This window comes from Nannospalax galili, unplaced genomic scaffold, assembly GCF_000622305.1.
Source record: "Nannospalax galili isolate Female #2095 unplaced genomic scaffold, S.galili_v1.0 scaffold1077, whole genome shotgun sequence".
NCBI classification, from domain to species: Eukaryota; Metazoa; Chordata; class Mammalia; order Rodentia; family Spalacidae; genus Nannospalax; species Nannospalax galili.
The window spans coordinates 2,018,922-2,039,064 of NW_008340429.1; the positions used below are offsets into that span (position 1 = coordinate 2,018,922).

At 40.9% G+C, this 20,143-nt stretch overlaps 1 protein-coding gene across 1 annotated transcript in view; it reads left to right on the top strand.

The window, feature by feature from the left end:
* Ndfip1 (Nedd4 family interacting protein 1) overlaps positions 1 to 13,207 on the top strand; it is a 51,132-nt gene extending 37,925 nt beyond the window's left edge. The window contains exons 4-8 of the mRNA XM_008835524.3: positions 1,207 to 1,294; positions 2,394 to 2,518; positions 3,346 to 3,412; positions 6,680 to 6,785; positions 12,230 to 13,207. Coding sequence (XP_008833746.1) covers positions 1,207 to 1,294; positions 2,394 to 2,518; positions 3,346 to 3,412; positions 6,680 to 6,783 — 384 coding nt within the window. The 3' untranslated portion in view covers positions 6,784 to 6,785; positions 12,230 to 13,207. The remainder of the gene's footprint in view (positions 1 to 1,206; positions 1,295 to 2,393; positions 2,519 to 3,345; positions 3,413 to 6,679; positions 6,786 to 12,229) is intronic.
* Positions 13,208 to 20,143: the final 6,936 nt, after the last annotated feature.

Consider the following 20,143-nt stretch of genomic DNA (forward strand, 5'->3'; position numbering starts at 1 on the left):
AAGGAAAACCCCTTTTAAAAAAAACAAAAAAAAAAAAAAAGAGGATGGGAGAGATGCCGCAGCTGTTGAAGGCTCAGGCTCACAACCAAAAAAAACAAATTAGGAAACAAATCTGCCACTGCATTCTTGTTTGTAGATCCCTTGCTCTAAACCACTGGTAGCAGTTTGGTAGGGGTCATCCCAACTCGTTTTCCAGATAGAACAAATTCTGATTGTCCCCAAAACATTTTGTTTCCATTTGGGGAGTCCTCATTGAACTCTGTAGAAGTCTTGTCAGTTTTACTTTGAAGTTATATTCAGTACTTTTAAATACTTCAATTTGTAATCTACATCATTTGGAAAGGTAGGCCACATACATTGGTGTTGGTCAGGATGATGTTCATTCTAGACTGCAATAGTGTGTTTTCTGATGAGGATGAAAAGATCTTATCTACCAGGAAGGAGGTAAGTTATGTCAGACCTGTATTCAAATGCAAGTAAATGCTTCTGTTGATGAGCGGTGGACAGCTGTGACCTCTTCATGCATGAATGTTCTGTCCTTCTCCCCTTGGGTCTATGTCAGCACTTGAACTGGTCCATTTTATCTCCTCAGTAGACCCTAGATTACAAATATAGCCTGAAACAGACCCCAGGTTACTGATATTCTAGAATTTAAGTCACATGTGTAATTTTTTCTTTTCTTGAGATAGATCTTTTGGAAGAAAAATTAGAATTTATTAAAAAGCAGTTTGAAGCATGGGCGCTGAGGAACAGTACGCACTCAAGACAAGGGTGCAGGCTACTCAAGAGAGCCTTTGAGATATGTTCTTTAGAAGGAAGAGTAAACAGTTCTTTGTAAGCTTTGATTCGAAGCCCTTTCTTAAAAGAATTTGGCGTAGAAATGTAGCTCAATGTCAGAGTTCCTGTTTAGCATGTGTGAAGTCCTAGATGCAGTCCCTAGCACAGACAGTATCAGTGAGAAGAACACTAATTTGGGTTTTTAAAATGAAAAGTTTGTTTAGAAAGCTATGGCAGTATTTAAAAAATGATTTGTTTCTGCTCCAGTTATATCTTTTACTTAGAATGCAAAATACAAAAATTTTTAAATATGCTGAGCTTTTAATGCTTATAGTGTTTGTATTTGCTCCTTTTATTTTTCCTGATGTTATTCCTTTGTCTAGAAATAATTTATTATGACTTTACCTTATTCTTTTTTCCTTCATTTAGGATGAGGATTTTGTGGGTCGGGATGATTTTGATGATGCTGACCAGCTAAGGATAGGAAACGATGGGATTTTTATGTTAACTTTTTTCAGTAAGTATATACACAACAGAGTCACTTCCTACAACCCAAGTTCTCTGAATTAATCCATGGAAGGTATAATTAAAACAGTTAATTGGGTGCTGCATTTTTACACAAGCCTCACCTCATCTTCAGGCCCATAGGGCCCGCTGCTATCCCATTGGCTCATACTCAACCTGCTGAGTAGGAAGAAAATTATTTTGATGAATTTTGTTTTATGAACTTTTATCTTCTGATACCAAAATCAACTTGATTTTTCCCTTTCTGTTATTTTGTATTAATCTTTTTATGTACCTCACTTTAAAGTGAATACTTACTTGTTCTATTAAAAGCACAGAAAATTAGAATTAGCAATTAGAAATGATGTTATGAACTGTCAGAACACAAAGCAGGAAGATGAATAACTTGAATCAGATTATTTGGGGACTCTAATTTAATACCTGTCCTAGTTTCTATTGTTGTGATTAAAAACACTGACCAAAACCAACTTGGGGAGGAAAGGGTTTATTTAATCTGACATCTCCCAGGTCATGGAGGGAAGTCAGGGCAGAAACCTAGAAGCAGGAACTCAAGCACACACCTTGGAGAAACCCGCTTACTGGCTTGCTCCCCAGGCCTGTGCTTTGCCTGCTTCCTTATATAACCCAAGACCACCTGCCCACGGATACCATCACTCATGATGGGCTGGACCCTCCTATATCAACTCAGTAATCTAGAAAATACCACACAGATATGGCTACAGGCCAATACAGTGGAGGCAGTTCCTCAGTTTAAATTCCCTCAAGTGTGGCAAGTTGACAGCTGAAGCTATCCAGTGTAATACCTAAGGTATTTAGTTTACTTAAGTATATTAACAGCAAAGAGCACAGGTACAGGTTAGTGGCATTTTTGACAGTGAATAGCAATACATATAAAGGCTAAAGCATGATATTCAGAGAGAGCTTTCCTTATTTTGGGGGAAGTTAGGAGAAGGATGTTTGGGGGGAGAATGAGATGTGTTGTGAAGGGCAGGCTGTCTTTTATCCCTGGGAAAGTCATCTAAGCAGAGGCTGGGATGGAGGATGCTATTGTGGTTCCTTGGCTAACACATCTTCCCCTTCTGCTCCTACAGTGGCATTCCTCTTCAACTGGATTGGGTTTTTCTTGTCTTTTTGCCTGACCACCTCAGCTGCAGGAAGGTATGGGGCCATCTCAGGATTTGGTCTCTCTCTAATTAAGTGGATCCTGATTGTCAGGGTAAGTTATATAACGGAGAAGATAGATTGATAGATTATGTAGAGAGACAGTAATTAGAATGCTTCTGAATATTTGATTTTTCATCTGTAGTTTTTGTTACTTCAACATTTAAAGTGATAATCTGGTTTGTTTTAGGTCTCATTTCATGATGAAGTGAACCAAAATCACTTGCACACATTTCCTGCCTTAGGGTTTTATGGTCAGATCTAGCAAATGTTGATCTGTCTTACACACATTTTGAGCCAGGTGTGATGGCACAAGCTTGTTATCTCAATACTTGGGAGACTTGAGGCAGAAGGAACAAGACTTTGAGGCCAGCCTGAACTATATAGCCAAGTCTGTCTCAACAAAAGCAGTTCTTTTTGTATAGTTTGAAAATGAGTCTATAACAAAGCAGATGACTTTAAAGATTGCTTTTTCATGTAAGGAAGTAGATTTGCATTTGTTGGAGCAATTTCAAGTCACTAATATATAGACTTGTATTTTTTTTTAATGTTTTATTTTATGTGTATGAGTGATTTGCCTACATGCATGTAAGTGCACTGTGTCATGCCATGCCCACAGAGGCCAGAAGAACAGAAGAAGGTGTTAGTTACAGATGGTTGTTAGCCAACATGTGGGTGCTGGGAACCAGACTTGGGTCCTCTGCAAGAGCAGCCAGTGAGTGTTCTTAACTGTTAAGCCATCATTCCAGTCCCTAGACTTGTATTTTTAAAATTATTGTGTGGTCTAAATGACAGTAATGTTTTGTGTGCCCTTGAATTAGTATGCGAAATCATGTCTGTTAGATGCAATAAAGTATTTACCTTTTTTTTTTTTCCCTTCAGTTTTCCACTTATTTCCCTGGATACTTTGATGGTCAGTACTGGCTCTGGTGGGTGTTCTTGGTTTTGGGTAAGTGCTTTTAACATAAAACAAGGAGGTAAAACGTTATCTTAAATCATATAACTAAAATTACTTTAGTAAACCCTCATCTTAATATATAGTATTAACCATCAATTTAATATGTAACTTTTAAAAATATTTTATTATTTTTATTTTTATGTGTATGAGTGTTATGCCTGCTTGTAGGTAAGTACACCTGTGTTGTGCAGTGCCCAAAGACAACAGAAGAGGTTGTTGGATCCCCTGGGACTGGAATTACAGACAGTTGTTAGCTGCTGTGTGGATGTGGGATTTGAACCCAGGTCTTCTGCAAGAACAGTCAGTGTTCTTAACCTCTGAGCATTCTCTCCAGCCCCTAATATGTAACTTTTAAATGTTTCTGTTTTAAAAAATTTTATTGAATGCTTGAGATTTTTATACAATATAATTTGATAGTATTTAGATCCCTTCCCCTATCCACACTTACCCCTTACTGACCCTTGCCCAATTTAATGTACTCTGTTATATATGTGTTCACACACACACACACATAATATGGCCTATAAAGTCAGATTTGTGTCCTCAAATGTCCCTCTACTAGAGCCTGGTTAACCTATCAAGAGTCCCTGTAAGAGGCTGTCTCTCCCCTTCCCTGCCAAAAGTTCCTTAGGTTGAGTTGTGATTTCTTACCCACTTCCCCATGTCTGCTGGAATTTTGTCTGGTTTGAGTTTACCTGAGACTTGTGCATGCTGTCCTCATTGCCCTGAGTTCATATGAGTAACTGACCAGCTGCCTGGAAAACTCCGTATCCTTATGGTCATCTACCACCTCTGGCTCTTCTCCCTCTTCCACAAAGACCTCTGAGCCTTGGGAGGCAGAAATTTGAAATAAATGCCCTATTCGGCCTTTTGTTCTCTGAATATTGGCCAGTTGTGGGTGTCTATATTAATTGCCATTTGCTGCACAAGGAAGCATCTCTGGTGAGATAAAATGTTTCTTAAAGATTAGACAGTTTGCACCAATAGAGTAACATACATGTTAGTAAAGTCTCTTTGAATTTGAAGTGCTAGATTTTTCCTAGCCTATTCATATATGATCAGCAGAGCATACTAATGACTCTACAGTCTGTGGCTTTTTTCTACTAGTGAGTTATTGCCACAGAGGATTTGCACACTCAACCCTGAGTTGCTTGTAGGTGTACCTGTTGTTGTATATATGACCCATCTTTGGCTAGATCTGTAACTTCTGAAAGAAATTATGGGTTTCCAGAATTCTTTAGTTTACCATTGATAAGAATGTTATTTTATAGTAAAGTGAGAGAAAGTTATTTTATAGTAAAGTGAGACTTTAAAAATATTTAAATGTTGGGGGTTGGAGAGATGGCTCTGTGGTTAAGAGCATTGGTTGTTCTTCAGAGGATCAAGATTGGGTCCCAGATCCCACATGGCAGCTAACAACTGTCTGTAACTCCAATTCCAGGGGATCCTATGTCCTCTTCTAACCTCCTTAGGCATTACATGCACATGATGCACCTACATACATGTAGACAAAACACTCATATATAATATGTGTATATATACATCTATATATACATACATATATTTCTGTGTGTATCTCTGTATGTGTATGCAGACAGATCTGTTACTCTATAAATTATATTTTTTACTCTTCATGTTTATTTTAAATTCTTTGTTGCTGATCATTAAAGAAATGAACATTTGAACATTAGGGTGAATTATTTTAATGTGGCTTCTTTGTTATTTATGAAGAAATGTATGTGATACAGTAGTGGAGATCACTCTTATTACTACTGTCACTTCTACAAAACAATAGCAGAGCCTCCTGGTAGCTTTTAAAGATAATGTGATTGGCTCACTATACATCTGCAGCGTCATCACTGTCTAATCATAAGCTTGGCACTGGTGGCTTTTGGTTATTGTCAGAAGTCTTCTATCTAACTACAAAGAACTTTTCATCACTGAATGTATTTAAAAATTACTTCCAGGTCAGGCGTGGTGGCGCACGCCTTTAATCCCAGCACTTGGGAGGCAGAGGCAGGTGGATCTTTGTGAGTTCGAGGCCAGCCTGCTCTACATAGTGAGTTCCAGGACAGCTGGGGCTACAGGGAGACCCTGTCTCAAAAAGACAAAAAAAAGAAAGAAAAAAAAATTACTTCCAAAACAAAATAGGTTAATGATTACCTGGGGCTGGGGAAAGAGAGGAGCAAGCAGGTAAGTGGAGAGGAACAACTGAAGTTCCAGGGTTGTGGGGAGTGAAGAACATGCTCTGAAATCAGGTTATAATTATGGTTGTACAAGACAGTAAATACACAAAAACTCAGTTTATTGTACACAATGAGCTTTATATATCATATGCAAATTGTAGCTCAATAAAGGTATTAAAAACCATGTTTAAAAGCATCTCAGAAGGAGGGTTAAGAGTGTATTTTCATTGGAGGAGTCAGGGCATTGCCTGGCAGACTGTTTGAGAAGTGAATGTAGATTCTGGTACTAGCTTTAAGAGTAGAGAACTACTGTGAGTTCCAGGCCAGGGGTACATAGTTAAAACCTTTTGGAGACAGAAACACTAGACAGAGAACACACTAGAGGGGATGCTGACATCTAGTGGACAACAGTATGTAATGCTGGCCAAAAAAAATTCAAAAAACGGAATTATGCTTAAAAAAAGCAAAGTTCTGGTTGTACAGGTAGATCAGGAGTTGAAGGCTAGCCTTGCCTACATTGGAGGCCAATCTAGTAGCAGGAGCCCTTATCCCCAAAAAACAACCAGTTTTTCTGTTTTCGAGTCAGGGTCTCTCAGTAGCCATAGCTGGCCTGGAACTCACATAGACCAGGCTGGTCTCGATCTCACAGAGATTTGCCTCTTCTGCTGAGATTAAAGCTGTGCACCACCATGCTAGGCTTAATCCCACCAGTTGTAACCTCCCCCTTTTTGGATTCATCATGTAGGATGCTGTTTTGGAACTCAGGAAATTCCCATGCATCTCCCAGTGAGGCCTCCAAATATAAATGTTTGGTCCCATCTTAGATTTGATTTCCTTTTGAGACCAATTAAATCCTGAAAGAACAAGAGGCTTTTACTCCTGAGATCATGTCTTCTCCTTGAGAAATGAATCATTTGACAGGAAAGTCCTTTGGAGACCCTGGAGGAAACTGCTCCTGTTAATAGTCTTTAGCAGGAAAATGGCATCTTCCTTCTTGGAGGGGTAATTCTGGGGAAGGGATTTAATGTCGAAATTATAAACTCATTCCTGACTTTTTTTTTTTTTTAATTAGGCTTTCTCCTGTTTCTCAGAGGATTTATCAATTATGCAAAAGTTCGGAAGATGCCAGAAACTTTCTCAAATCTCCCCAGGACCAGAGTTCTCTTTATTTATTAAAGGTACTATGGGGATCCCATTGTGATCGTGTGCTCCATTGCAGAGTTCTACTCTGTTTTAGAGTAAGGCTCTATGATGGGCTACAGAGAGGATAAGGAAGGCACAGCCTTTTCACAGTTTTTTTTGGGGGGGGGTGCAAAAAACTGTTGATAAGGACAAATGAGAAAAACTTCCATAAGAGAAAATGTTTTGACAAAGAAAAGGAGGAAGGGTCTTAGGGTAATCAGGGGCTACGATATTGATAGTGGGGGCTGAACCCAGTGTTCTGAGGCTACTGCTTACCATTGCACCAGTGTTACGGGGTGCTTCACCAGAGAAGACCACTCAGACAAAGTTTTGCCTAATGAAAGTCATTACTGGCTAGGGCTACTAAACAAGGGTGTCGGAACCCAAGTGTGTAGCACCAAGCCATCTCTAGGGTAAGCTTCTATTCAGAGAAACCATAGCCAGGGGTGAAAAGTTTAACTTCCCAAGCTTACAGGTGGAGAGCCCCCTTAACAATTTCTATCCTATTAAGTGACAATTACTATTTTGTAGAAGCAAGCCAAGCATAACCTATAGAAATCATAACTCTGCAGTTAGCAGGTGCACTCTGAGACGCTCTGACCTGTTCCCAAGACAGCTGGGGTCCAGCTGACATGTGTTCCCATACCCTGGGCCAACTGCCTGATAATTTCAGAGACTAGAGTCAGCCTAAACTTTAACATGGCATAGCTATGGTCAAGAAGGTGCCCTGTTACACCAGTTCCATAAGAAACATTCAGAGGGAACCCTTCAGGCCTAGTCACACAGAGTGAGGAGTCAGACGAGTACATTAGGAACCGTTAGTCCTTTTCCTTGAGCTACTAATAAGCCTGCTAAGGCTTCTGCCTCTTAAAAGTAGTCATTGAAAAAACAAACAAAAAGTAGTCATTGAACCTTTCCTGCTGCCTTCCTTTAGGTTCGTATCCCGAGATCATCACTGTGGTGGTGAGGAGAGTCAAATCCAAGAGAGGAAAGGGAAACACTTTTCCCCTTGCCTGGAATGGGAGACTATATCAGTTACTTTTCTGTTGCTGTGATAGAAACACTGACCAAAGCAACTTAGAAAAGGAAGAATTTATTTGAGCTTACAGCTCCAAGAGTCCATCCTGGCGGAGAGGCATGGCAACAGAGGTGGCTGGAGGAGGAGTGGAAGCTAAGGTCCACATCTTCAAGCAGGCATAGGAAACAAGAGTGTGACTGGAGATTGGGCAAGGCTTAAGAACTCTCTAAGCCCACCCCCACTGATGTGCTTCCTCCAGCATAGCCACACTTCTAAGACTTCCCAAAACAGTGCCCCCAGCTGGGGACAAAATGTTCGACTACTTCGAGCCTATGAGGGACATTCTCATTCAAACCATCACAGAGACTAAGCCCAGCCAAGGTGGTTTTTCCCAGAAGCTGGTTCCACCTTTTACCAACAGCTCCCTGAGGAGTGAGATAGCTTAAGAAAAGAATATTCTAGAGAGCTCTCTGACAAGACAGTTTACTCCTTCTTGGACGTGGCTCTTTGCTCCTTGGGGAACTATGTAGGTGATAGAATAACGTCCTTTCAGGCCATGCTGATTGAAGGCCCCAGGAAAGGCTTTGTGACACGTGGTTAGCAGTTGTAACAAACATTAAGTGGTAAGAAGAATTCAACTGGTGAAAGTCCGTTAATAAGGGCAAGACTTTCAGAATCACTTGAGGCAGCTACAGAGTTTACATCACTGTGGTAGAGGCAGTACTGGAGCACTATTTCACAGCCCACTTGGGCTCTAGGGAGAAAACAGTATGCTGGTATAATAACCAGATGTAGTTGCTCACACCTGTCATCTCAATACTCAGGAGAGTGAAACAGGAGGATGATGAGTTTGAGGCCCTTCTGGTACCATACTGAGTTCCAGACCAGCTTTTGGCTATGTCTCAAAGACAAAACAAACAAAGAAAAGTACACTAATAACAAGGCAAGAAGAATTGGTAAGGGGTGGGCACAGAGGCTGGGGAGGCAGAAGAAAAAGAAGTGTACCTTTTTGTATTATTCAAAACAATTATGTCTTTCCTTCACTGAAAAGTACACCTATAGAATACCTGATTCTGGTAGGGAAACAAGGTGGTAATTACTGAAATGGAAAGGGGGTGGGTCTAACTGTAACTAGTGTTGTACCAAAAACACCTGTGCCAGTGAGTCACGATATATTCAAAAGCCTTATTTTAACCACATTTTTTCCTTCTGAACTGGAGAGGCAAGGGGGGGGTCATTGTTTCATGATTTTTTTTGTTGTTGTTTCTTTTTTGAGACAGTGTCTACATAGTTCAGGCTGGCCTTGAACTCACCTTTCTTCTTCAACATCCTGAGACTGTGATTACAGGCAGGCACCATCTCACCCACTGTTTTACTTTTTTCATTGCTGTGACAAAATACCTGGCAAGAAGTGACTTAAAGGGAGGGTTTATTTTGGTGCATTTGGAGAATCCGGTCCTTTGTGATGGGGAAGGCATGGTGGCAGGCAGCAGGAACCTGGGGCAGCTGCTCACACTGCATCCGCAGTCAAGAAGCAGAGATAGACAAATGCCACTGCTCAGCTTGCTTTCTCATTTTTATTCAGTCTGCCTCCCCAGCCCATGGAAATATGTCACCCACATCCAGGTGGGTCTTCCCTCTCAGTTAAACCTGTCTAGAAATACCCTCTTAGACACAAACAAATATATGTTTCCAAGGTGATTCTAAGTCCAGTCAGGTCGATGATGAAGATTAACCATCAGACCCAATTCCTTAGAAAATATTTATTTTAATTTTTAATTTTATGTGTATGAGCATTACGCTTGCATATAGGTAGGTGCACCCATGTGGTGTAGTGCCCACAGAGGTCAGAAGAGGGCATCAGATCCTTTAGAACTGGAGTTACAGGCAGTTGTTAGCCACCATGTGGGTGCTGGGATTCAAACCTGGGTCTTCTGTAAGACTAGCCAGTGCTCTTAACCATTAAGCCCTCTCTCCAGTCCCAGAGCACTAATGAGCTCAAACACTTTAAAAAATTTTTTATGTGTATGTGTGTATTGTTTGCACGCATGTAAGTGCACCCATGTTGTGCAATGCCCTAGGAGGTCGGAACAGCTAGACAGATCCCCTGGGACTGGAGTTAGGGACCATTGTTAGCCACCATGTGGGCCCTGGGAATCAAACCTAGGTCCTCTGTAACAGCAGTCAATGTTCTTAACCACTGAGCCATCTCTCCAGCCCCTTAATGTATTTTCATTTTGTGTGTACGTGTGTATTGCCTGCATGTATGTAAGTGTACCATGTCATGTAATGCCCGCAGAGGTCAGAAGAGGTAGTAGGATCCCCTGGAACTTACTAACCACCATGTGGGTATTAGGAACCAAACCTGGGTCCTCTGCAAGAGCAGTCAGTGCTCTTTACTGCTGAACCATCCATCTCTCCAGCCCTTGAGCACTTAATTAAAAACTTTCTTAGTATTGTGAGCTCTGTCTTTAAAGATCAATTATTTTTTTTCCTGCATGATGACAAATGCTTTATTCTTCCTTCCTGTAGCCTTCTCCCAGTTCTTTGATTCCTCTCTTATTACAGGAAATCTGTCTCAAGGTAAAAGTTTGATTTAGCAGATATGTAAAATAGCGAGACAGTTGAAATGGTGTTTCCAGTAGACAGTTGGCTTAAAAAGAAACCACAAAGCATTCAAGAAGACTGTTGGCCTGTTTTTTTTTTTTTTCAATTAAACGGTCTATGGGCTTCTGGATCCCCAAAATAATCTGATTCCTAGCCTACCAGTGGTGTCCAGAGTCCCAGAGATCTGTGTGTCCACCAGCACACACATACCATTTCTGTGGCACTCGACTTCAAGTCTCTGCAGACAGCCTTCCAAGTCTGAGGCAGCAGTCTCTCTAGAACTGTCTCATCTGGAGCTTGTATGGTGATTAAGAGTTTACTATTGTAGCCTGTCTAGGTCCTTCTGTTGATTTTAAATGATTAGTGGGTAGCAGGTTCTGACTCATAAATTAAGTGACCCGGTAGGACATGTTCCTACAGGCTAGTTTTGACTTCTAGTCCTTGATTCATCAGTTTTCATCTGTTATTCAAAACTATAAAAATAAAATGACGTAGGTTTGTTAGGCCTCCTTAGAAAACCCTCCATTTGGCTGCAGTGTTCCAGCTTTCCTTCTGCTTCTGCTGTTTGTGGTCTGGTCATCCTCTCTAATGTGATGCTTGTGCTGAGGTCTCTTGGTCCCTTTTGTCATCTCAGTGTAAACAAAAGTTGCCCTTGTATCATGTCAGTGGTCTGCTAAGCATAACTGAATCTGAAGTTTAGGAAATGTTGACAGTTTTAAATTAATAAGTTAATTTCCTCTGATACTGGGTACCAAAAAGTAGATCCTCATCCTCGTTAAATAGTGAATGTGCGTCTTTAGTGCTTCCTCTTTTAGCATTGCAATAGGAGCTACTTGTAGTTTTCCTCCAAGTTATTTCCATGAGAGCTAAAGCAGTAACAGATGTACAGGGCTGGGACTGTGGCTCAGAGGCATGGCCATGACATTAACCTGCCTAGCATGGGAGGTTCAATTCACAGCTCAAGAGATGGAGTGGGGACACATTAGACACAAACATCATTTGAAAAGCATATATATTACTTTCTTTAAATTAGTTAGGAACGGGGCTGGCGAGATGGCTCAGTGGTTAAAAACACCGACTGTTCTTGCAGAAGACCTGGGTTTGAATCCCAGCACCCACATGGCAGCTAACAACTGTCCTTAACTCCAGTTCCAGGGGAATCCAAAGCCCTCTTCTGACCTCCGCAGCATTGCAGGAGAGTGTACTCACTTACATGCAGGCATAATACTCATACACATAAAATAAAAAATAATAAATAAAATATATTTTTTTAATTAGGAATGGCATATATTATCTTCAGAAAAACCTGCTTCCCAAAGACATTGACTCTTGAAGAACATCCTAAACATTTTTGTGGGGATAAGTTTACAGTTTCTTTTAACTTTGCCACAATTTAAGTAGAGGGTGACATCCTCAGCATCCCTGGAAATCTTCCCTGAGTGAGAGCTGGCAGAATTGTTGAGTGAATGAAGGCAACAGGCATATAAGGAAAATTACCTGTGCACTTGAATTCTGTCCTGTGCTTCAGTCACTCCTGGTAAGGAGTGCTGGAATAAGACAGAGGAGAGTGAGAAATTCGGTGCCTTGCTTTTTAAAGAGAATATACCAGTTATTTCTAGTTTGAGGCTTTTATGTTAAGAATAGGAAATGTTAATGTTTATTGACTACTATGATGTTAGTGTATAGTAATCTTAAAACTATGTTGAAATGTACCTCTTGTATCTCCAAACATCCTGTCTTCTATGACTACATTCTCCTCTTAGCTAAAATAACAAGCTAACTAGAGTTTCACTATTCAATCTCCTTCTCTGGCAGATGTTTTCTGGCAAAGGCCTTCCTGCATTTATGAATTCCCCCTCAAGAAGCAAGAGAACACCTGCAGGAAGTGAATCAAGATGCAGAACACAGAGGAGTAATCACCTGCTTTAAAAAATAAAGTACTGTTAAAAAAGATCATTTCTCTATTTGTTCCTAGGTGTAAAATTTTAATAGTTAATGCAAAATTCTGTAATCATCGAATCATTAGTGGTTAATGTTTGAAAAAGCTCTTGCAATCAAGTCTGTGATGTATTAATAATAATGCCTTATATATATTGTTTGTAGTCATTTCAAATAGCATGAGCCATGTCCCTGTAGTCAGTAGGGGGCAATCTTGCTTTATTCATCCTCCATCTCAGAGCAAATTTGGAATTACAGACTTTAGTGTAAAATATGTATAAGGCTGGCTGTTCGAAAAGGGGTTTTCTCAAAAGTTATAACTTGGTTATGACTGCATTTCTGCACATAATCCATATTTACTGTTAAAATTAACCTAGAAACATGTTCAGTTGTACTGTGTGTGAACACCTGGAAGCAAAACCATAGTGCAGATACATTTAAGGTGTGATCAAAAAATGTTCTCATTTGGTAAATAAGCATTAATTTTTTGTAGTCTATATTCAGAAATTACCTTTTTTGTTCTGTGGTGTGTACTGAGAAAATCTAAAAGTGTCATGCATAAAATATAAAGGGCAAAGACGGATGCAGAATAATTACAAAAATGTCATTCTGGAAACTAGCTGCTTATAGAATCCCAGAAGGTCAGATACTAGGAAGCAGAGAATTAGCTTCGAACTTTTGAGAGGATCCCTAACATACTGTACTACTTGCTTTTACAATGTGTTAGCAGAAACCTATGCGTTACAATTGTAGGGTGATGTGCTTGCTGCCCAAGTGGTAATTCACTTTGGTTGCTTTATTAAAACTGTAAATACAATAGAACATTAATAAATGTCTCTTGTGTAGCACCTCTTACTGTAGATTAATGTTTCATTTTTTTGGTTTACATTTGTTGATTGGGAAAACCAATTTTTCTACTCTTACATAAGCATTCAGTATATATTTTTTTAAATGAATCTCTTAAAAATTAAAACTTTTGCAGGACACGGTGGTACACACCTTTAATCCCAGCACTTGGGAGACAGAGGCAGGCAAATCTCTTTGATTTCTTTGAGGTTGAGGTCAACCTGGCCTACATAGTGAGTTCCAGGCTAGCTGGGGCTACAGGGAGACTGTGTCTCAAAAAGAAAATAATAATAATAACACTTGCTATGACTGTACTTCTGCACACAATCATATTTGTGTACTCACAGATTTGATTGGGAACGCTCTTCTTTCATATTGTACTTAGTACACTCCTATAAATAGGTTAATGTTGGTTCTACAAAAGAGAATGAACCAAAATAGGGAGAAGTTGTGGCAATCTTGCCCAAGCCATTCTGGAATTCCCAGTTCCTCTTCGTTCTTTAGGTGTGATCATAGAAACCTTTCCTGGAGCATTGCCCCTTTTCTGCGCTGAACACAGCATGTTATTTACGTCCTACTAGGTGTCTTCATTCCTCTGGGTCTTTATTCCTGTTTTAATGGGTAGAGACCACTGGTTTGTTGTTTGGGGGGGGTATATTATTTTTATTTTATGTGCATGGGTGTATTGCCTGCATGTGTGTAAGCTCACCCATGTCATGCAATGCCTGCAGAGGTGAGAAGGCAGCATTGGATACCCTGACTGGAGTTACAGACAGTTGTTAGCCACCATGTGGGTGCTGGGAATCACACCTGGGTCCTCTGTAAGAGCAGTCAGTGCTCTTAACCTCTGAGCCATCTCTTCAGCCCTAAGACCAGTGGTTCTCATATCACCCACTTGATTTTTTTTTTCCATATTCTACTCAAATTAAATACAAAGGAAAAATGCCACAAAGTCGTCAAACTGCCCCACAAACCAGCCCAGTGTAATAGTTATAAATGTGTAATCATCTGCTGCCATTGAACATCTGCAAGGAACACAGGAAGTCTGTAGGGGTGTCAGTGTATAATGCACAGAAACATGGCTGATTTACAGGCCAAACAGGAATGCAGAGCCTCTTGGAATCCCTTGTTGGTGTGAGAGTGTGTGTGTGTGTATTTTGTTTTTGTTTTGTTTTGAGACAGGCTCACTATGTAGCCTTGGCTGACCTGGAACTCACTATGTAGACCAAGCTGGCCTCAAACTATCTATCCTCGTGCTTCTGCCTTCTGAGTGCTGGGATTACAGGTATGTACCTGTAAATGTGTACACACGCTGCCTGGATTGATACTTCAATAGTTGCTCTAACCGATTTATCAATTACTATACTATAGTGTGCATTCTTGTTCTGTTTTGTTTTGGGGGTCTTCCTATATAGCCTGAACTGACTTGAATTCGCAGTTCTCTTGCCTCAGCCTCCTAGAGTGCAGGGATGCCAGATGTGTACCACCATGCCCAGCTGTATATTCTTATTTAAAGTTTATAATCTCTGAAAAAATTTCTGGATTAAATTGTACCAAGAGTTGACTTTAGAAGTTTTTAGAAGTTTTTATGACTGTTAAGTTCCAGAATGAAAGGTTTCTAACCATCTGAAAAAAATGTGAAAACACAGCAGAGAGGACTATTTATATTGTCTTGACAACAAAATAGAAGAGCGGGCCCTAATTCCCAGTCACTCACACACCAGAGGCCAACTTTGTGTTTATTCCTTAGGTCCTTGTGCCTGATTTGACTTTGTATATTTTGGATTCCTGCTGCATATTTGGAGGTCTATAAGGTGTTAAATTAGGGACTGGAGAGATGGCTCAGCTGTTGAGAACACTTGCTGTTCTCTTCCAGAGGACCTAGATTCAGTTCCCAGCACCCACATGGAGGCTAGTAATTGTTCATAATTCCAGTTCCAAGGGATTCGACACCCTCTTCTGGCCTTGGCAGGGCATTGCACATACAAGGAGGCAAAACAGACCCATATAAAAAAAATGATTAGAAAAAAAGATGTTAAATTAAACCTATGCTTCATTATGCTTTTAAAACAGGGCTAATTATTTATTCTTGGAAATCTTTTGGGGAGGGAGAGGATTGAGACAAGGTCTCATATAGCTGAGGCTAACCTCAAACTCACTGTGTAGCCAAGATTGGCCTAAAGTTCCTGATCAGCCTCTGTCCGCCTCCCAAAGATGAAAATTTTATTTATTTTTATGTGTCTAAAATATAAGACTGCATGTATGTAAGTTTTTCCTGCATGTATGTAAGTACACTCATGTAATGCAATACCTACAGAAGTCAGAAGAGAGTATCAGATGCCCTGGAACTGAAAGAACCAAACCCCTGTCCTCTGCCAAGAGCAGCCAGTGCTCTTAACCATTGAGCCATCTCTTTAATCCCTTAAATATTCTTAAAAACCTTTGAGGTTGGGGCTGGAAAGATAGCTTAGCAGTTAAGAACACTGACTGTGCTTGCAGAAGACCCGGGTTTGAATTCCAGCACCCACATGGCAGCTAACAACTGTGTATAACTCCAGTTCCAGAGGATCCAACAGTCTCCTGTCCTCCACAGGCATTGCATGACACGGGTGCACTTACCTATATGCAGGTAATGCATGCATACACATAAACTAAAAATAATAAATAAAATATTTTTTTTAAAAATTTCAGGTATGGAAAATTGGTACCAGTGCTGTCTAGGGTCCTTGCTGTTGAGGGTGAAAATGTTTGTGCCACATTCTTTCTTGTTATAATCCTCATTTTCTTTCTTTGGTTGATTCACTGTTGTGATTAAGAGGAGGTTCTGGTATGTTCCTGAGGGTGCCCTTGAACTTGGCTTCAGTGATCTTCCTGTCCAGCTTCCTGAGAGCCAGACTATGAGCATGCACCACTGCACTTAGCCATGATTCATTATTGAGACTACCCTTTTTGGATAAAGGGCGGGTCTTTATTTTTGAGACAGGGTCTCCCTGTGATCCCAACTGGGCTAGAACTCACTATGTAGACCAGGTTGGCCTCAAACTCACAGATATCTGCCTGCCTCTGCCTCCTGAGTGCTGGGATTAAAGGCATGTGTCACCATGCCTGGCTTGTTTACTATTTTTCTTTTTTAAAAAATATTTGTCTTTTGCCAGGCATGGTGGCACTAAGCACTCAGGAGGCAGAGGCAGGTGGATCTCTGAGATTGAGGCCAGCCTGGTCTACATATTGAGTTTCAGGCCAGCTGGGGCTACAGGGAGACCCTGTCTTTTTTTAAAATATTTTTATTTTATGTGTATGAGTGTATTGCCTGCATGTATGTGAATGCACCCGTGTCGTGCAGTGTCACGGAGGTCAGAAGAGGGCTTCAGATTCCCCTGGAACTGGAGTTAAGGATGGTTTGTAGCTGCCATATGAGTGCTGAGAATCGAACCCAGGTTCTCTGCAAGAGCAGTCAGTGCTCTTAACTGCTGAATCTCTCCAGCCCTGACCCTGTCTTTTAAAAAAAAAAAAAAAAAAAGCTAGGTGTGGTGGCGCACACCTTTAATCCCAGCACTCTGGAGGCAGAGGCAGGCGGATCTCTGTGAGTTCAAGGCCAGCCTGGTCTACATAGTGAGTTTCAGGACAGCTGGTTGCTACAGGGAGACCCTGTCTCAAAAAGACCAAAGAAAAAGAAAAGAGGGAGGGAAGGAGGAAGGAGAAGGAGGGGAGAAAGATGGAAACACAGCTGGCAAGATGGCTCAACAGGTAAGTTGCTGCCAAGCCTGACAACTTAAGTTCTATCCCCAGAACCTTCCTGGTAAAAAGGACTCCAATCACAAACCTTTTTAGTGAGGTATATATAACTGTATCCTTTTGTTTTTTGTTTTTTGTTTCTTTCTACTTTCCTGTTAATATTTATCTGATTTGAGGACTAGAGATACAGGTCTGTGGAAGAACTTGTGCCTTCCATGTGCAAGGGCCCTGGGTTCAGTACCCACTACCACTGTGCAAAATTGGTAGGTAGCACAGGTGGAATTTCTTTTGGCTTTCACTGTGGTCTTATACTACAATATACTCAAGTTGTTTCTATTTAATGGGGAAAATCAAATAATTACTGACAAGGAGTACCAGGGCCAATAAAAGTGAAAAATTCAGGCTGGGCATGGTGGCACATGCCTTTAGTCCCAGCACTCGGGAGGCAGAGGCAGGCGGATCTCTGTGAGTTCAAGGCCAGCCTGGTCTACATAGTGAGTTCCAGGACAGCTGGGGCTACAGGGAGACCCTGCCTCAGAAAGACAAAAACAATTTTTAAAAAAAAGTGAAAATTCAATTTGAATGGTTGGTTGCCTGAGGTAGTGAGACCTGGGGTACCACAGGAGAGAAGCCCTGGCCTCAGCTTTGAATCCATCTCTTCTTCCCACTGGCCCAACCTTCTTGAGGATGGCACAGTAGATGATGACATAAATGAAAAAAACATTTAGTTCTGATTTTCTTCATTGTTTTTTATTTATGTGTTTGTGTGTGCACCTGTGTTGGTGTGCCATGTTTGTGCTGGTGCCCTCAAGGGCCAGAAGATCCCTTGGCGTTTTAGTGAGCCATCCAACATGTGTGCTGGGAATTGAACTCTGGTTGTCTGAAAGAGCAGCAAGTGCTCTTAACTGCGAGCCATCTCTTCAGCCCTGGTCTTGATTCTTGTAAACATCGGTAATCAAATTTTAATTTAAAGCATGCCAAGATTAAACAGAACTGTGCATTTGTGTAAATTAGGAGAGTATAGTTTATGAAAAAGTAATTGTGATCCGGGTTGCTAACTGAACCTGGTTCTTGGCAAACTCAGTGGGGAGTCTAGGTAAATCATGTGCAAAATGTAGCTTAATAATTTGTCACTTCTGGTGTCTGATCAGTCTTCTCTTTCAGACAGAATTTTCACCTTTCAAACTTACTGAAGGTGATTTGGGGAGTAAAGAAGGGGTAACATTAATGTATTTTTAACATTTTTCTTTTGCCTGTTTTGACACCCACATAGTATTTATATTGGGTGCAGGAGGTAAGGTGGGTTAAGGGGATCATTTACTAAGACAGTATTAAAGGACTCTTGCTTTAACTTACCTCGGCATCTACCTGTATGCTGATGTGTGGTAGCTGTGCTCCTAAGTCACCCACAGGAAGTACTTTTCAACAGGCAGCCTCTGAATATTGTTCTGTGTAGCCCAAACTACTAAAGGAGAGACATCTTAGAAAAATGCACCAGGAATTCCTGATGGGAAAAGGAAGTGGAGGTCGAAAGGAAAAGAAAAGGTGGTTATGATCTTGATCTTGTATCACCCATTCTTTGGTTGTTTTTGCAGAAGATTTGTGTGTAATGTGTATGTGTCTGTTTGCATATATGTGTACATGTATATGTGTGCAGGTACCCTAAGAGGCCATAAGAGGAATCAGATCCCTTGTAGCTGAAGGTACAGGTGTTTGTGAGCTGCCTGATTTCGGTGTAGGATCCAAATTCAGGTCCTCATGATTGAGCAGCAAGCACTTTTTAAAAATTTTTTTTAATTAATTTATTTTTGTTTTATGTGTACGAGTGCTATGCCTGCATGTGTACAAGTGCAATTGTGTCATTGCCTGTGGAAGACAGAAGAGGGCATTAGATTCCCCCGGAACTGGAGTTTCAGATGGTTGTTCCCCACCATGTGGGGTGCTGGGATTCGAACCTGGGTCTTCTACAAGAATAGCCAGTGCTCTTAACCACTGAGCCATGTCACTAGCTCCTCAGGAAGCACTCTTAACTGGTGAGCCATCTCCAGCCTTGTTTGTGGTTGTATGAAACAGTCTTGAAATTTACTAATAGCCTAGGCTGACCTCAAACTCAACAGTGATCCCCCTGTGTCAGTCTTCCAAGTGCAGAAGATTACAGGTGTGCACCACCACCCAGTCTCCTCATTCTAAGAGGCTATTTTATAACCCAGTTCATTGTCACATACAATTTTATGGGTTATGACAAAAGCTGCTTTGGGGACTGGGGAGATGGCTCAGCGGTTAATAACACTGGCTATTCTTGCAGAAGACCTGAGTTTGAATCCCAGCACCCACATGGCAGCTAACAACCATCTGTAACTCCAGTTCCAGGGGATCTGTCTGATGGCCTCTTCTGTCCTTTGCAGGCATTGCACGTCATGGGTGCACTTTACAAACATGTAGGCAATAAACACATACACATAAAATAAAAATAATAAAACACTAAAAGAGCTGCTTTCATGTAAAATAGGTGAATGGAGGGCTGGCCTCCTGAAGCCAGTTTCCCTGCTGATAAAATCTGAAACAGTCCATCTGCATACTGTATTAATTCCTTCACACATCCAATTCTCAGTTTTCCCCTTGAATGATGTTTCTTACACTAAGGTTTCAGTTTAATTTGATCTCTGATCTTAAAAGCCTGTTTTGTTTTCATTTATCCTTTTGTCAAAAAGCATTATCTTCGGATTTTGAGTTTTAATCCTAAACCCATCAATTGATAAAGTAGTGGGGCTGGGGAAGGCTCAATGTAGACTACTGCCTAGCATGCACAAGGCCCTAGGCATAATCTCCAGCACAGCCTCTTCCACCCCCCGTGCCTCCCACCTGCAAAAAATAAATTAGACTGGGGAGATGGCTCAGTATGCAAGCTTGAGGACATGAGTTCAAATCCCTAGAACCTATTAGATGGTAGTATGTGTCTACAATCCCAGTGCTTCTAGGAAGATGGAGGGTAGAAACAGGAAGAATCCTGGAGCCTTTCATGGGCCAGCCGGTCTGTCATACCCAGTGGAGAAAAGCAAGAGATCCTGTCTCAAAGTAAAAGACAAAGACTGTCACTGAGGTTGGCCTCTGACCTCTACACATGTACGCTGCAGCAAGCGTGCCAGCATTCATACACACACAAATGTGCACACATGCTGTATTAGTCACTTTTCTGTTGCTGTGCTAGAA